Source organism: Pyrus communis, chromosome 11, assembly GCF_963583255.1.
Source record: "Pyrus communis chromosome 11, drPyrComm1.1, whole genome shotgun sequence".
In the NCBI taxonomy this organism is placed as follows: domain Eukaryota; kingdom Viridiplantae; phylum Streptophyta; class Magnoliopsida; order Rosales; family Rosaceae; genus Pyrus; species Pyrus communis.
In genome coordinates, this window is record NC_084813.1 from 8,456,049 (window position 1) to 8,473,608 (window position 17,560).

Below are 17,560 nucleotides of genomic sequence, written 5' to 3' on the forward strand. Positions count from 1 at the left end.
GGGCTAAAACGAACCCTCTGGTCAGCCATCGGTTGGAGATGACCTAACGGTTGTATCATATTGAAATAAAATAGTAATAAATACATGTTATTGAAATATTTTAAAGATGTATAAAGTTGTAATTAGATGCAAACCTAAGGGGGTAAAATGTAATTTATCTTTTATTTAATGGGAATTAATTGTGAGGCTCACACCAAATCAAACTTCAATGATCCAAACTGACTTTTTTTTCAAGTTGCACCTTATAGATCATCTTGTAAGATATTAGCCAAATTGGAATGATTTAAGAAATCTAATTGAGTTCCAAGAAATCAGCGAATGTTTTGTTTTATAAGAAACAATGAAATTTCATCATGATAATTAAATAGGCAAATGATTTCAAATTGAATTGAATTTTTGTAATGATAATCTATTAATCGAGACTTATAAAATAGACAATCCGAATAGTTGAAGTTCGATGTGGAGTGGGTCCCACAACTAAAAAATGGGGATTCCTTTACATAAAGGATTCATGTCGTATTTTCCGTGTTCGTGTCATTTTTGTGACATACCTAATATCTTAACAAATCGTGTCGTGTAACACTTGTTAAAATAAACAGGTAATATGACGCAACCCGAAATTTACATGTGAATATTAACAGGTAATATGATCTGATCCGTTACCCGTTAAAGAAAATATATTTTAAATCAATAAATAATCAAATGAAAAATATAATGCTAAATTAGTATCTACATACCATATTGTCACATAAATATGATGTCAAAACATAAAAACGTATTTGTCTTTCAAATATTACATACGTCAAAATAACAACCTAATGAAAAAACGTTAGATTAGTGTATTACTATCAAATATTAAATGTTGGAAGATATGCAAAATGAAGGGAGGCTTTTTGTTAAGGTTGTGGTTGTGTCAGAGTCTCAGGTTTTGATCAATAAAACTGAGTCATATACCATCATCAACCCAGCTATGGCGACAAGGAGACTCTCTAAATTCGATGGACTCGTATAAACTAACCGGCCCTCATTGAAGATATCCGCAAAGCATGCCACCCTTTTTCTTTTTTCTTTTTTTTTGGTCAACTAGAAGGAATGCTGCTTCTCATTGAATGAGATTTGAGATTGGCGAAGTGCAAAGTGCAATAAAACTACCAGTCAATACTCAATACAACAACCAGTCTACTACTTGTGGAGATTGTCTGAGTGCTCTCTCTTCTTTGTCCACTTTCTAGTTTCTTCATCTATTAGTTTTCTTGGCAAATCCACACAAAATTTCTTGTCACTTTTATTGCAACAGCTTTTCTCTCTCTCTCTCTCTCCCCCTCAAAAGCTGATACAATTTTGATCAAGGTAGTGCTCCAATGGCGAGGCCTGGCAACAAGATCATACAAGCCAAACTGGTGGGTATGTCTTACCCTCTCTTTTATTTCCAATTCTTTTACTTCTGCATTTTTTTCTATATTCTTTTGCCTCTGTTCCCTTCAGCTACAATCTATCATTACAAAAGACTAATGTGTGCAGAGATTTTCATGAGAATCTGAAAGGGTTCTATTTGCAATTGCTTAGCTCAAGAATCTAAATTTATATATTACCCAGAATACAAAATTATATATATATATATATATATATATATATATATGTACACACTTTCTTCCAACTGCATACTGGAAAGATTCAACCCCACATAAGTTTGATGTAAATTGTAAGGTCTGATGTAATGGGATATCAGGTATTCTGTATTCTACGGCTTTGATTTCCTAGTTGATACAATAAAACTATGGAGACTGCCATAAAAATGATAAAGCTTCCTTGTTCGAACGCTTGCGGTGGTTCATTTACTAGCTAAACATTTAGCTATGTTGGCTCTGTCAGGATTTCCAGCAGAGTAGCATTTCTAGGTGTGCCATTTTGTTACTCTAGACCGTCTTTTAGTTTTAGGATCGGATTTTTTATCTGCATTTGTAATCACATTATTAGCACCGAACGAAGTAGAAAAATGTTGATTCATTCTTTGTAGTTGTATTTACATGTAGTGCAAACAATATTAGTGGAATCGTCTCACAAAGACACGGCTTATTTCTAAATTTCTTAAATGTTTCTGTTTCAGGTGCTTCTAGGGGACATGGGAACTGGGAAAACCAGCTTGGTGTTAAGATTTGTCAAAGGCCAGTTCTTCGATAACCAGGTTTTTGTTGACCTCTTGTACCTTCGACATAATCTTTCCTTCTCCCGATTTATGTGTTTCACAAGGGAGGACCTCGGTGCTTATCTGTGATGCAGGAACCAACGATAGGAGCAGCTTTTTTCACTCAAATACTGTCTTTAAGTGAAGCCACTGTGAAGTTTGATATATGGGACACCGCAGGACAAGAACGATACCATAGCTTGGCTCCTATGTACTATCGTGGTGCAGCATCGGCTGTAGTCGTGTATGACATCTCAAGCACGGTACTTAGCTAGGAATTAATTTCCACTTACAAGATACCAAAAGTTGCACATTTTAGAAGACTGAATGCATGCAGCTCTCTCTCTCTCCCTCTCTCTCTGATTAGCTTGTGAATATCTATGGTTCTCTGATTAGTATTTTGCATTGTCCCCAGGAGACATTTACTCGAGCCAAAAAATGGGTTCAAGAATTGCAGAGGCAAGGTAAACCAGTGTTTGTATCATGTTTTTCCTGTCCTATACTCTGTGTCCAAAAGTAAAAACCGAATAGTCGAATTATTAAGAATGATTTACCTCTTCTCGTCTTAAGATAATGATAATTATATAATCTTCCTAATATGCTTTAGTTAAATCCAAAATTCTGTATATTTTGCAAATATTTCATCAGATATGTGATATACATTACTTACTAGACTAGTAATGTTCCGTACTGTTTCCGTATGTGTTGCCCTATGCAGAAAGGGTGGAACAAACCTTGCTTTTCAGAACCTCCTATTTAGTTCCCATTCTCATCCGAATCTTTCGGGCTATTTGTGACCTTCCATGGTCTAAAACTGTGTTGCTTGTATTATTAAATCTGTGGCAGGCCTCGATACCTCTCTTTCGCGTGCCCTCTGCCGTCAAAATTTTGATTGCTTTTCTCTGGCTAGCTAGTACATTCTGAAACAACCTGGTTTAGCTCTTGTATTGCGTACATCTCTGTGTATCCTACGTTAGATATTAAAGTAGTAAGTCTGTTTTGGGATGATTGTTTTGGTTGCACTTCGAAAATGATTCGTTATCAGTATTGTGTGCTATTTTAGAATGATCTCGAGCTGTTCTTGAAAGATGATCCATTATTTATCACATTCTCTAGGGAATTTGAACTTGGTGATGGCATTGGTTGCAAATAAGTGCGACTTGGAGGCAAAAAGGGAGGTCGAGAGTGAGGTACTTCCAACAGCTTCTCCACAATTTCCCATTCTCTTTCGCTTTCCTTCTGCATGACTGTTTTAGGAATGCACATTAAATGTTCTGCTGTTTGTTCAATCAAAAGTTGTAAACAGATCACAGGTCACTGTCTGATTTTTCTTGTAATTGGGTTGCAGGAAGGGGAGCAATTTGCTCAAGAGAATGGGATGTTTTTCTTGGAAACATCAGCCAAAACCGCGCAGAACATTAACGAGCTTTTCCATGAAATAGGTAAAATTTAGGTTTATTATCCGGAAGAAACATATGTTTCTGTTATATCAAGTGCCTAGGAACTAGGATAGCAGGTTGATCCCAAAGGCTCATATCATATGAGACGTGAGCTGCTTGTTCGTGTAGGGTTGTATTACTCGAAATGACTCAGGATCACGGCTTCTTGACATTCGGAAAATTTCATTTACAGTTTCGCATTCTAGCTTAGTTTTTGAAATTCGGACAACGCTTAGACAGTTCTTTTCCTTTCCACCCATGCAGCAAAGAGATTAGCAAGAGCTGCTCCCGCAAAGCCTGCCAGAGCTAATCTAAACAGCGAAACACGAGACAGAAGAAGAATGGGATTTTGCTGCTTGGGATGACTTGACGACATTTTTTGAGCAATCTCATTTTGCCTGTGGCTCGAAGATCATCGTTTTCTTCAAAGTGCAAAGTCGAAGTCTCAACAAATTGCCCCCAGGAAATCAAACATGTTACTGATTGAAAGATACATCTGTACATAAGATTCGTATACGTTCTGCAGAACATCAATGTTGCCTTGACAATCATATTCGTATGTCGCCGATGTTCATCGAAAGCATATGAAGCAGAGTGTAGCCGTTACAAAAAAACTTAGGTTGGATGGATCAGCTCATCTGTAAGACTAACTGTAAAGGCAGTCCTCATTCTTTTTCATCAGCTTGTGTGTGGTTTCCAACCATCTATACATCTTTTTCCTACAACGGGTTATCTAGCTCACTTTACTATTTTAAAAAGGTTCTAAGCTATTAAGTAGGATAATCTAAAGGTATTTGCCAACCTGGTCTGTTTGGCTGTCTTTTGCAGTTTAAGACCACTGGATTCTTTCTTTGGAAGGAAGAAAGGTATATATATAAAGAGTACATCTTCCATAATTCTAAAACACTGCCTTTAATGAAAGGGAACTCTTATTAGCACTTCAAAAATTTTATTCTACACTCCTCACAAGTGAATTTATTTAGGGTGCAAAATGAGATTTTTAGAGCGCTAATAACAATTCCCTAATGAAATATATATATGCTATCTTTACAAGTGACTCGTTTTTTTTTTTTTGTTTTTTTGAATAAACAATATTATCTACACTAAGGGAAAATGGATGGTCTTAACCTTACAATGGGCTAGCAATAATATAGTTCAAATTCGCTTTTGACAAGAATCAAACGTAAGACCTCTCATTTACAAGTAAAGAGGAATACTGCTAGACCGTAGTATTAAATGGCAAGTTACTCATTTAAATCTAAACTTCAAATCTAAACCATTGATGATATTAGTAAAAGAAATTTACAATTCCAACCCTCCGTTACAAAATTAACAAAAAACCAATCTGCCACATAAGACAAGAACACCCCCTAATGACATTACAGTTATGGGTATTTTTGGAATATTGGTGTGTGGGTACAAGTGGTGGTTTGTTGTTCTGGTGGTTAGTATCCTTTTTCAACCCATTGCGTCTCGAGTTTAAATTCTCCTCTCCTATAGTGTAAATTAAAGTAGTTATATTGCTTGTATCATGAGGAAAAGGAATTTAGGTGGAAAAGATTGTGTCACCTTTATTAGGAACCACATTCTTTAAAGAAAAAGTACCAAGTTTAAGGGTATCTAGAAACACAACCACATTCTTCCTAGAAGTGTCCATGTCTCATAAATTTCTTTAATGCAAAACTGGTTACCTGACACCAACTTGGAAGGTTATAGTTGGACAATGACTTAGATGGAATAATAACACCAACGTTATGACGTCTCAAATCAATAATACAATGCCATATGAAAGAACGACGATACCAAGTTGAGACTCAATATTACATCATTGTCCGAAACGCTTCGTCAGCATTCCAAAGAAACCAGTCAAGGAATATAAACATAATCCCCCCATGGCCAAAACCAAGAGACAATTCTCAGTACGTATTGAAACAACTTTATGTATATGATTTTGAGGGCTTTGTCCCATAAGAAAATTGCACAAGCTTATAAGTTGGTAATAGATACAAATATACTTAAAGGCAGGAAAAAATCATTTAAACAAACCTATTCTCTTGCTGAGCTCTCACTTGGATTATGGGATGATCTGGACCTCAAGCCTCTGTACATTTCTGAACAAGAATAGGCGAAATCCGACAACGCCCTAAAGAGTTCTGGCAAGCGAGTTTTAAGACTTACTACCGACTTCTCTCTCACCTGAAGGCCTAGCTGTTCATATGTTTCCTCCTCATCCTCTAACCTCTTCTTCACCATCTCCACAGCAAACTGCTTTTCTGCAAGCACATCGCTTCGAGTGTGGCCTTCTGGCCTATCTGTATCTCCTTCATCCGGAATGGTCTTGTCCTTATTTTTATCGTACCATTCTTGGAACTGTCTCATCTTGCGGGAAAGTTCTTTCCGGGTGTCATCACACTTCTCCTTCATTTTAATTTCTTCCTCTTGGTGAATCATAATAGTATTGATTGCAGCAGCAAAGTTGTGTATAGCAGTTCTTGCAACATCATCTGGAAGTTTCTCAAGATTATCATGCCATGCAAGGAGGAGTCCCTGAATAGGGGGCCGTTGAATTCTTGGCGGGGAAGAAACCTTCTCCTTCAAGCTGCTCTCAATGGGGATGAGATTAAGTTTTAACCAACTGTTGAGGGCCTTTATGTACTCCTTTTGTTGACTCACAAGCTTCACAAACTCACTGTGCCACCCTTGCACAACACCAAACAGCTGTATCGTGCGCTCATGGTGATGCTCACTTGTGTGCTTGGGACATTGGGAGAGGTCCAACAACCTGAGTTCTGTCGCAATATTCGATTGCTTCTTATGGTGACCTCGCATTGTTTCCCACATACTTGCCATCCTGCAGTCCAAGAGTCATTTATTAGCGGTTTGAAATTTTATGTTTGAACATGAAGCAGTATAACTGTTCAAGCACTAAAGATCTAAACTCCCATAAGGTCAGTTTGGTGGTAATTAACCAAAACAAAATAAAAGAATCTCTTGGAGCACCATCCACTCATAAGTTGCGAGGAAAGGAAAGCTTATGTTGAATGCCTTCCAGCATAAAAAATATGAATCAATTCCAATTGATCAGTGTCCAGATCCCTAGTTCTACATAACACACATAGCTAGTCAAATATTCCAATGCGGATATAAAGACTCTAACGTTCTTTTCTTTTCTTCATAGCTCTTTCAAAAGATAATTCTGAGCACCCTATATTCTGAAAAACTTATCCAGTAACTACTGAACTTTTTCGGGAGAAAATATGTAGCTATGATTCATTATTTGCAACATCTACCTACAACTCATTATCCCACCCCCCCCCCCCCCCCCCCTCCTCCTCTCATATTAACCACTTATCAAATCCCTAATCAACCCCAAAAATATGCACAAGTTGACTATTGTTCTCTACTCTATCATCAAATGCAATAAATAAATTAAGATGTCGAAAAGCAGGAACTCGTCAAAAAGTAAGAAAGCTGAAACAAATAAATGTAGTCTTCAAGAAAAACTCACCCCTCAACAAGCTGAACAAGTTTTGGGTACAACTGTTCGTCTCGTAATGAGTTTATCTCTGCTACTGTTGAATCCATGGACTGCATGTCGACAATGTATCTTGTATGCAGATGACTTACAGCTGCTTTTGCCTTCTCCAATGCTTCGGAGTTAGTACCCCGTTTCTTCACCCTGTTCAGCGAGGCAACCTTCTTTTGGTACTCAAATTTCATAAGCTCACCTGCCTATCCACCAACCAATCCCACAAACGATTTCAGCACACAAGTAATCAATATTGACATCAGTGAAGAGCATTACTAAAGTTTAAGGGACCACAATACAACCGAAGCAAACGACAACAAGGACAGATTCACAAAGTTGTGTGGAACAATGTAGCATGTAAACCAGTATACTGATATCAGTGAAAGAAACAAAAAGGAAAATGATGGGAGTTTTTTAGTACCTTGACTTCATCGTATAGCTTTTTCTCCCACGCCAACAATTTATCCAAGATGGTAGCGTGAGTTTCGTGCTCTTCCAAGTCGAAGTCATCCTTGCCCTCATCCACATTCGCCAATCCTCGAAAAGACCGATTCCATGTAATAACACGCATCAGTCTAGCAGAGTGATCAATATGCCCTGCAATTGTAATCACAGTAATTGCCAGCAAACATCAGAATTACTCTTTTTCGGTCTGCAAAAATCATAAGATTACTCCAACGAACATAACAATACCCGACAACAGAATCATAAGATTACCTCGATTATCAGCAAAATTGGAGTGATAGTGGAGCCGCGTGGCCTCCAACATCTTGGAAACATCATGGGCACTCTCCGAAGCCTTGAGAAAATGGTCATCAAGCTCCCCAAATATCTGCACCAAATTCACAGTCCCCTTTGATCCTGCCGCCTTCGGCTTCTTCGGGCTATTTCCAGTGGACCCCCCGGGCACCACCTCCGCCACCGCAGGCGGCGGCGCCATTACCACCTCCTCGACTTTCGAACTCCTCTCCACCTCTTCCTCTTCATCCTTTTCCACTCTCTTCGGACTGTCGTCCAACACCTCCTCTTCTTCAATACTCTCTACTCTCGTTGGCGGCCTTTCGTCGTACACCTTTCGCTCAATCTCTTCGGCGTCGGCCAACGTCGACGCCGGCATATTTTCCACTGAGAAAAAGTAGTCAAAAGGGCTGTCCTGATGCTGTGGCAACGGCGGCACCATCCGGCTCTCCACCGAAACCGGCGGCGCCGGAGATGAAACTGGCGGTGGACCATCCGAATTGTGATCTTTCTCCACAACCCCTCTTTTACCCCGGCTGCTCCTGCTCCTCCGCCTCAAGCTCTCGCTCTCAATCACCTCATCGTCCTCGTCCTCCTCGATGATGGGCTTGGGCTTGGGCTTGGACTTGGGCAGGGGCTTCGGTTCGGGTTTGATCTCGGGCATGCTGGCGGCGCGCTGTAGAGGGGAGCTGGAGAAGCTAGGGAGCGGCGGAGGTGGAGGAAGATTATCGACAAAAGGAGGCGGGGCGGGGGGGCCGAGGGTGGCGGAGGAGGGCAAATTGGGCTGGGGGTATGGACCGAGCACCTCGCCCTGGGCGTAGTCGCTTAAGGCGGCGCCGGTGTTCTTCAAGTAGATGGCGTAGGAGGAGTGAGCGGCGGCGAAGGCGTTACGAAAGGAGACGGCTTGTTTCATGAAGAGCTTGCGATCTTTGCAGCGGGAGACCGCTTCTTCGTTCTCGATCTTGGACTGGGTGCAGCCCATTTCTGGCTATTCAGCTGAGATTGGGGAAACGGGCAAGGAAGATCGAAGAAGATGCTGATTGGGAGTTTGGAGAGAGAGAGAGACAGAGAGACAGAGAGACAGAGAGAGAAAGAAAGAGAGAGAGTTGAAGGGGGTTGGAGGTGTTACTTTTGAGTCAGCGTCTCCTTCCGTGAGGAAAAGAAAGGGGCAAAACGCCACACTTCACGGCTGCAGGATTCGGCTCTCACGACAACGTCAGATTTTTTAATGTTCTAGCAACTACGACATGATATATGTTAATTATATAAATACATGAAATTTATTTTTATTTCCAACTGTACAATAAAATTAGGATTCTCTCTTCTTCTTTTTCTATTATTTTCCCTCCTCTTCTCTTACATTTTCTATTTTATCTTTCTCTTTCTATATAAAATTAATAAAAAATATTAACATCGTTTAATCGTGACCATTCAAATAGTAAAGAATGAAATAAAAAGAAAAAAGAAGGAAGAGAATCATATTCTTGTACAATGACGTGTGTATCTCGCTCCATGACAAGTGACAACGGAAACGGTGTTACCTTTCACAGGGTTTTATTTGTATTTTTACTTTTTATTTTTTAAAGAATTGTATTATTTTGGTAATTACAAGGGGATTTGGTGGAGATAGAGAGGGAGAAAGGATGGGAAGAAGAAGGGACAAACAAGGAAAATGCGTTTGGGATTTTGGAGTTTGGACTTTCGGGGATGAGTTTTTGGAAATTAGCGGCTGAGTCAACAAATCATAAATGATGGGTCAGAAAACTTAAAATTACGATTTATCATAAAAAAAAATGTTAAGTAGACTTTTTTAAAATGAAACTTTTTATAAAAATTTTGCCATCTTATATTTTTAATATAATTTTATGTCATATTAGCATGCATATTAACGTTAAACTATAAGATGATAGAGAATTCTTGAAAAATTTCACTTTAGAATAATCTTCTTAATATTTCTCTGTGATAAATCATAAACGTAGGACACAATAACTTTTGAGGTTAAAATCATTCTTTAATAATTTTAGCCTAATATTTTAAGCCCGAAATATGAAAAAGAAATTATTTATGAATTAAAAACTAAATATTAAGTGTTAAAGATTTAAATTTTAACTCCAAACATTGGAGTCCGGTACGAGAAAATCTACCTACCATTCCTATATCAAACCAAGAAGCAAGGGTTCCTTCAATTCAAAGGTAAAATCAAGCATGCATGATGATAAACTGAACTGCAACCATTTTATTGGCGGCGATGGTTTTGACAATTTTCAGAGAGAAAAAAGAAATGAGGGCAAGAGGTGATGATAGAGTTCTTTGCAAATCTATGGACCAAATTTCAGAAGAATGTAATCCTTCTTGATTTTTCAATATATCGCTACTGCGTTCCCTAAACAATAATATTAGGGGTTGGCAGTTGGGGATTCGACTAAGTCACACAAGTATCAAACTCCCCATTTATCGAAAAGGTTTTACACGGTTTACACTTTACATCGGTTTTCTTTTGTCACACTTGATTTGCCAAAGCTCAACATCATTTCCTCGATCATACTCTTTCACATACTGAGGAACCTGTGTAATGTCTATGCATTTGCCCACAAAGCAAGGCACTGAACCACATTCGAGGCCTTCGCAATCTGCACCATCTATTGAAAATCCAAACTAACTATAAGCCAAAAGGATGAACAAATAAACGATAGAACAAGCTCACGGATCATGATATCGGTGCATCTTGATACATGAACAATGCTTACCCCCCTCTAACTGCAAAAAGCTTCGGAAATGCTCGTAACCATTTGCCACAACGGCGAGATCGTCAAGACTGAAATTGTAACGCTTTTCCAACGCCAAGTATAACACCTGATATAGAAAGAAACCCCCGGTTATTGTTAAATGATGGACTTTAAAGAATATGAAACAGACGAGGAATTGTCAAAAATCAATATGGGAATGTAGTTATCATTCTGATTGACACCTATTCTTTTCATGATCAAGCTCACTCTATCTAACGGTTGCTTCAAATCTTAAACTTTTGGTATATCAAAGGCAATTGGGATTCCTATTTTTTTTTTTTTTTTTAAAAAAGGCAAGTACTCAAAACTCTGCCCAGCAGTTATGCTCGCTATTTTTTACCATTCTAACATGTTGGCTTGTACCTTTTTTGATCCCAGAGGCATTAATCTCTCTAAAGTGCTGAAAAATGCGTCTGTCAGGTCATCACTGTAGATTACATCTGCAGCTACAAGCACAGAAGCTTCCTGGGCAGCTTCAACTTCTGAAAAGGTCCAAGAATACCTAGGTAACATCATTAGAATTTGATTTGTGTTTCCCAATAAATGATGTTAGGATATAACAAATAGTGTAAGTTGTTAAGCTACGTGAATGAGAGAACACCAGAAAAGCAAGTACATTAGCAGCGTACAAGATACTATCCGAAATCAATGTGTTTTAGTATCTTTCAAAATTCAACTAGTTGCAACAAAAAATCAAAGTAGATACATCATTTTCACCTTTCACCCAGGGAGAATTCTTTTATGGTTATTCTTGGGGGCCATGGATTCATCCAATCAAGTTCACGTACATGGACAGAAGCTTGTTGACTAAACATTTCAGAATTAAGGTCGACATTCTTGGCACAGTTGTCAAGGACTTCATTCCCACGGTCTGACACAGAGGACAACCTTATATCACTATCAAATTGAATTGGATGAAACAAATAAAGTATATCCGACCTAACTATTCATAGCAATCATCAAATAAAAATCAAATCCTAGTAATATACACTGAACCGATCAAGTACCCGCTTTAAAAGAAATTGTTTCAGAGACTTGTATCAAAACTACAATGGAAAAAAAAAAATTAAACTTTCGAGGGACGAAAGGACATGGCAAACGAAATTCAGTATGTACAAGGTTCTTGTACCTGTTATAAACACTGTCTTCGCAACGCGTGCAAGTAATACACCAACCAACCCTGATTAAAAAATCAATTCAAATTCCTGTCATCCAATAGATAGTGAAGTCTCAAATTAAAGTCATTGAAATCTTGAACGAGTAATGAATGACTCCACAAAATTGTATATGTTTTAGTGGTATATTGAGAAACAATCATGAACATAAATCTAGATTAAAGCGTTTTCCTCCCGCAAACTATGTTTTTAGCATGACTCCTACGATTCAGTTCAGCCATCCACAATTTGAAGTATCTAGAATCTCTAAGAACTCACGAATACACGTTGACTTAATCTGAAACGAGTGTTTACGAGTCACTGACTGACAGATACAGTATAATAGTGAACATTAAGAAATATATTACTAATGTACCTGTACCAGCACCAAGTTCTAAACAGACAATTCCATCGAGTTCAGATGATGTAAACATCTTATGCAGCAAAAAATCAGATAACACAAGTTCTGCCCTCCACACCTGAGGGGGGAAATGAGATTCGATATGAACACTTAGCAAACAAACCAAGCTTAAAATGAAAGTTCAAAACCAACAGCAGCAGCAACAACAAACAAAATTTACCTGCAAGCCGACACTCGGAATTGACGATGTGATATTATGCTGGATGCTCACACTGCAACTTGAAGTTGATAATTCTGCACATTTTTCGTGTAAATTTTGTAAAGAAAACGAAACAAAACGAACTTGAAGAATGAAATGCGGCATTTTTCGATAGAATTACTGGTTTTGGTTAATGGGTAAATACAAAAAAAATCAACGACGCCATCAAATGCATGACACATTTTGGTTAATGGGTAAGTTAGCGCGCATCGCCGCTACATAACGGATATTGTATAGGCTATAGCAGTACCTCCAACATGACGCGATTCAAAACTTTGGTACTAACAAACACAAGTGAAAACTGAAAACTTACTGCTGCGTCTCGGAAGAACAAGATCACCATCCTCATCCAAGCCAGTCAATTGATTTGGGGAAGCAGGTTCAAATCCTATGAGTAATTGATTGTGTTAGAGGCCTAGTTAAAGCTTGCATTTTCTTTCCATTGAATAAAAACCTAAATAAATAAAATGAAACAGAGGAGAGGCTATGGAGGTTAAATTCAGTACCAGGTGGGATGGAGAAGGTGAAGTGGGAAATGTGGGGGCCACAGAAACCAGGTGGGCAGCCCAAGTGCACTTCACTCATCACCTGCTCTTCCTCCTCTGAATCTCTGCGCTTCATTTGCCCCGTCATCTCCATCGGACCTTCTTCCATCGACACCAATCTTGCTGAGAAACCAAACCCTAACCCTAATTGCAGCGTATCCCTGAAAAGATTTCGATTTCTAGGCGCTAAACGCTCCGTTTTTGGTTTACGAGAAAGAAAACTGAATTAGTGCTTAGCCCATCTGGAAAATTCACGAGCAAACTAATCTATACGGGGAGAAAAATAGACTCATAATTTTCTGTGTAAAAAAATACCATTAATTTGTTTTAAATATTTTTCATTGTAAAAAATGTTGGAGAGCGGAATCAAACACATAATCTCGAGTGTACAGTTGAATGCTTAAAAAAAATGTTACAACTTATAATTTTTTTTCTTGAAATATAACGGTTAGATCTTGAATATAGAGATTTAATTGATCTTTGCAATAATTACATCTTGTATGAAAATCGTATTATTAAGGTGTAGCCTAACGTTATGTGATTTGTGCATGATAGAATCTAATGGATTTTTTTTAAGTGATAGATTTTGGAGAATTTTAATTGACTTTACAATTTTTTATGGATTTTGGCAGATTTATATAGATTTATATGAACTTATTCCATGAATTTTCATCCCGGGTTTTAATTTTTTGTTTTTTTTCAGTATATTGATATTTTTACACTAGGGAAAGAGGTAGTTTGGCTAAGCCACACAACGAGCAACCTAATTTGGTATCGAATTCCTCATCCACGAGATTCGAACGAAAGACCTCTCACTTACAAGTGAAGAGGAATACCACCAGATCGTAGTATTGAGTAATCTCAATTTTAAAAATTTTAATACTCTTTCAAAATCTTAAATGGACTATACCCGAATTTTAAAGTATATTAAAATCGTTTCAAATTCTAATTTGACTGCATTCAAAGGAAAGAAAGCATAGAGCCGAAAAAACTCACGCCCTTTAAGGAATTACGTGGTACGATCGGATCGAATAAGCCCTTATGGAATAAATATTCAGCCACTTGTGAATCCTCGTGTACTGTCTTATTCAATGTTTGTTCAATTACTCTTTCACCCACAAATGTAATATAAGCATTGGGTTCGGAAATAATGATATCTCCCAAACATAAAAATATATGATCGGAATTTATATCTAAAGTATTGTTAGATTGTGAACCCAAAAGTTCAACCGTGCAACTTTAGGGATTTTTACATTGATATAGGACAAGTAAACTAATGATTAATGGATGTTTATCAACTCTAATAATATTTTCCTATTAGGATTTAGGTGGTAGGGGATACGACACCAACTCAATCTTTACATATACACACTTCAATTTCTAATGCTTTCTTTCTTCTATATTCCCCTAAGAGCGGCAATTCGAGCTGCCAGTTCATCGTACTCCGGCAGCTTTGGGTGCACATGCGCATCCGGTTCCAAGGACAATGCCCGGCCATGCTTTCTCGGTGCCTCAGTTGTACTTGTTGGCTCTGGTGGCAGAGATGATGCTCTGGCTGACGGTGCTTCTCGCTGACACCTTCTGCTTCTCTTCCATGTGGATTCACTGCCATCATCATCGTCTGCATCTCCCTTCTTCTGGCTTGATTCATAGGGTGACTGTTTCTTGCTGTAATGCAACAGAAGCCCGTCCATTATCCTCTCCTCTTCATCCCTTGGATCACTATCATCTCCATGTCTAGTTTTATCGTTCCTGTCAAGATTCTCGCGACCTGGTGGTGGTTTCAAGTTTCTCCTCCTTACTGATCTTGGTTTTGTGTTATCTTCGCCAACTGAAGCATCGCTAGGCTGATCTGTTTCCTTTTCAACGTGACTGCTTTCCTTTTTTCCAGGTCTTGGTTTGTAGTAAGGCGGTGGAATAAATTTGGAGTTGAAGGGCATCTTGTTGTTATCTGCTTCATCCGCGGATGTGCTTCCTACTGAGCTTGAAGAATACTTTGGGGCAGATTGGGATGCGTCTGTTATGGTTTCGTCTTCACTGCTGCTCTGCAGCTTGTATCTGTCATAAGAGTCACCCTTGCTTGCCTGAGGTTTCAAGTCGATTTCACTTCCTACTGATGTAGTAGAAGCCGTTGTGTGGCTTAATTTGTCCCCGGCATCCTGGTTTCCTCTCTTCAGGAAAGCATTGTCCTGCCCTTTGTATGATTTGTGCATATCGTCATTGCTTTTAACTGGAGACCCATACCTGCGCTGACCCTGCAAAATAGGTCATACTGTTACTATCAACGAGAAGAGACAATACGAAGCATTACAATAACACAATGTGGGAAAAAATGGAGGGAAATGTTTGGCATCTAAGCAGATTTGGGATAATGATTTGAGACGACTTGTATTGTGACACACTTAACTCAGCCTTCCTCGATTCCCAAAAGGTTCATAATATGTGCCAAATCCTCAGATTTCCATATGATTGCTTCAAGCATAAGTAATTTATAACAGATATATATATATAGACTTACTTGGTCAGGTGCAGGCGGAGTATACAGTTTCTGTTCCAAGGCCTTTGAATCCCATTCAATTGAGAATTCCCGTGCTATGTCATGCATTAACTGAATCTTCGTCTCCTTTGTTGGAGGCTTTGATTTCAACCGCTCCACAAACTGAGCACAAATGAAAATTGGGTCAGACGGGAGACAAACCTATAGAATAAGTATGCATCATCTGATTATTCGATAACTAAGAACTTAAAGAGCAAGTTTTGAATTATCACCTCTTTATTCAGAAAGGGTTCGAGAGAATTTCCATATTTTTCACTAAACAGAGTTCGGAGGTCACGCAGTTCTGGCAAATCAGAAAATCGTGCTGCAGCGTACATCAATGATGGAACAGCTTCCTTGCATTCCTCAGGGCACTCACTGTAGAACAAATGAAGGCTAAGGAGAAAAGGTCTAAAAGACTTAAGGACATATTATTCTGGAAGCGACATATACCTCTGACTTTGCATGAGAGACAGATGACTCGAGATGCATCCAAGAAAGTTTTCAGTTGATTCGTAACAGGCGGACATATTTTGCTCAACTAGAAGCCCCTCAGCCTGTTACCGATTATGAAGCGTTAAGAGCATTGAACAAGATATAATAATTGAGGCACTCTGAATGAACTACTGCCTCAAGCATATATGTAAATCATGGATCATCTGCAACGATGCAATATGCGAGTAATCTTCATTCAATATAAATGCAAGGCAGCCAACAATCATCACTTTGTGAGCAGGTTTTTGTTAGTGTGGTTGGGGGTGAAGATTAACAGCTCCAAGGCCTACTAAGATAAATTTTCGTGGACGTTTTTGCCAAAACGCCAGTGCAGAAGAAAATGTCATCCAAAATCAAGTATTGCATCTATGCCTAATGTAAAAAATGTTTGACATTTGCCCATGTAACTCGTTTTTGTCAACAGAATTGGTAACTTGGTAATTGGGTTAACTAGGTAAAGAAAACATAGAGCAAACCTACTTAGTTACCTAGTTAACTTGGTAATTAGGAAGAATCACAATTAATCATTTGGAAGCAAACTAATAGAGACAAAGCTAAACAAATCTTTCAAATGAATGATTTATGAGTAAAAAGAGGGCATGAAATGGATGACCAGCATGTGAGGAACAAGAAGCCATGGCGTAACGAAAAACTGGGCCACCACCAGTTGTTCTAGCTTGTGTATCAAGTTTCAGAAGCCGTGAGATAATCTCTGTGCAAGTGGGATTTGTGTGTTCAATGGAAGCAACAATAACATGCAGCCATCGCCGAAAATGATGCACCAAAAAGGCAAAGGAAAAAGTCATAAGGCAGGGCATGGAAACAAGCCTATTTCTCAGGCCACGGCAGACCATAAAATCAACAAAACTTGAGAAAACTATAAACAAGATTAACGTTAAATATGTTTAATTAATTAATCAAAAACAAAAACTAAGAACAAGATTAATTAAGCAGAAACATACATACCCTGCCATAAGCATTGATGCCAAGGCCACTGCTCAAAAGATCAGCCATATCGTTCTTCAAAAACTTCTGCACTGCGTTCCTCTTCTTCTTTATCGCCTCGAGCCGCATCTTCGTCATCTTTATATCCGATTTGCTGCATCAGAAAACACCCAAATTAGAAAGGAAAAAAAAAGTAACAATCAATGAACAGAAAAAATAAAGAAATAAAAAACTGTAAAGCGACTTGGGTTTTTTGCAACGAACCACTTGGTGACGAATCTCGGCTTTCGGAACCCCCTCAACATCTCGTTCCCTGAGGACTCTGCAAATTCACAATGACTGAGAATGTAACAACAACAATGTAAAGAATGACTGAGGGATTAAAACATTTCGACTCACCGGTCCACGCCAAGGATCGGATTCAAGAAAACCCGGAAGGAAAGAACAATCTGGGGTTCAGAATGTTGGGCAAATTGGTCACAGCAATGCCTTGGAATTGGGATCACCACGAAGAACAGAGCTCGAAGATCAAGAATTCGGAGCTGTTATACACACACATATATATATATATATATTTTTATATATGTG

The 17,560-nt window shown here is 38.6% G+C and overlaps 4 protein-coding genes across 4 annotated transcripts; 1 reads left to right on the plus strand and 3 right to left on the minus strand.

The window, feature by feature from the left end:
• Positions 1 to 1,139: 1,139 nt before the first annotated feature.
• Positions 1,140 to 4,653, plus strand: LOC137708550 (ras-related protein Rab5-like). The gene is made up of 7 exons (XM_068447649.1): positions 1,140 to 1,400; positions 2,108 to 2,185; positions 2,281 to 2,448; positions 2,601 to 2,649; positions 3,302 to 3,375; positions 3,534 to 3,627; positions 3,889 to 4,653. The coding sequence occupies exons 1-7, from the start codon at positions 1,362 to 1,364 to the stop codon at positions 3,987 to 3,989; spliced, it is 603 nt and encodes a 200-aa protein (XP_068303750.1). The 5' UTR covers positions 1,140 to 1,361; the 3' UTR covers positions 3,990 to 4,653.
• Positions 4,654 to 4,883: 230 nt separating this feature from the next.
• Positions 4,884 to 9,112, minus strand: LOC137707520 (protein ROLLING AND ERECT LEAF 2). The gene is made up of 4 exons (XM_068446403.1): positions 7,871 to 9,112; positions 7,575 to 7,750; positions 7,133 to 7,356; positions 4,884 to 6,475 (listed from the first exon to the last, which is right to left on the minus strand). Exons 1-4 carry the CDS (start codon positions 8,871 to 8,873, stop codon positions 5,671 to 5,673), a joined length of 2,208 nt encoding a protein of 735 aa, XP_068302504.1. The 5' UTR covers positions 8,874 to 9,112; the 3' UTR covers positions 4,884 to 5,670.
• A 1,059-nt stretch (positions 9,113 to 10,171) lies between these two features.
• LOC137708852 (uncharacterized) lies at positions 10,172 to 13,251 on the minus strand. Its single transcript, XM_068448008.1, has 9 exons — positions 12,958 to 13,251; positions 12,765 to 12,839; positions 12,413 to 12,486; positions 12,208 to 12,310; positions 11,807 to 11,857; positions 11,395 to 11,548; positions 11,041 to 11,179; positions 10,639 to 10,744; positions 10,172 to 10,530 (listed from the first exon to the last, which is right to left on the minus strand). The coding sequence occupies exons 1-9, from the start codon at positions 13,103 to 13,105 to the stop codon at positions 10,373 to 10,375; spliced, it is 1,008 nt and encodes a 335-aa protein (XP_068304109.1). The 5' UTR covers positions 13,106 to 13,251; the 3' UTR covers positions 10,172 to 10,372.
• A 1,019-nt stretch (positions 13,252 to 14,270) lies between these two features.
• Positions 14,271 to 17,502, minus strand: LOC137749179 (uncharacterized). The gene is made up of 7 exons (XM_068489293.1): positions 17,372 to 17,502; positions 17,237 to 17,294; positions 16,994 to 17,126; positions 15,986 to 16,089; positions 15,766 to 15,910; positions 15,515 to 15,655; positions 14,271 to 15,251 (listed from the first exon to the last, which is right to left on the minus strand). Exons 2-7 carry the CDS (start codon positions 17,275 to 17,277, stop codon positions 14,394 to 14,396), a joined length of 1,422 nt encoding a protein of 473 aa, XP_068345394.1. The 5' UTR covers positions 17,278 to 17,294; positions 17,372 to 17,502; the 3' UTR covers positions 14,271 to 14,393.
• Positions 17,503 to 17,560: the final 58 nt, after the last annotated feature.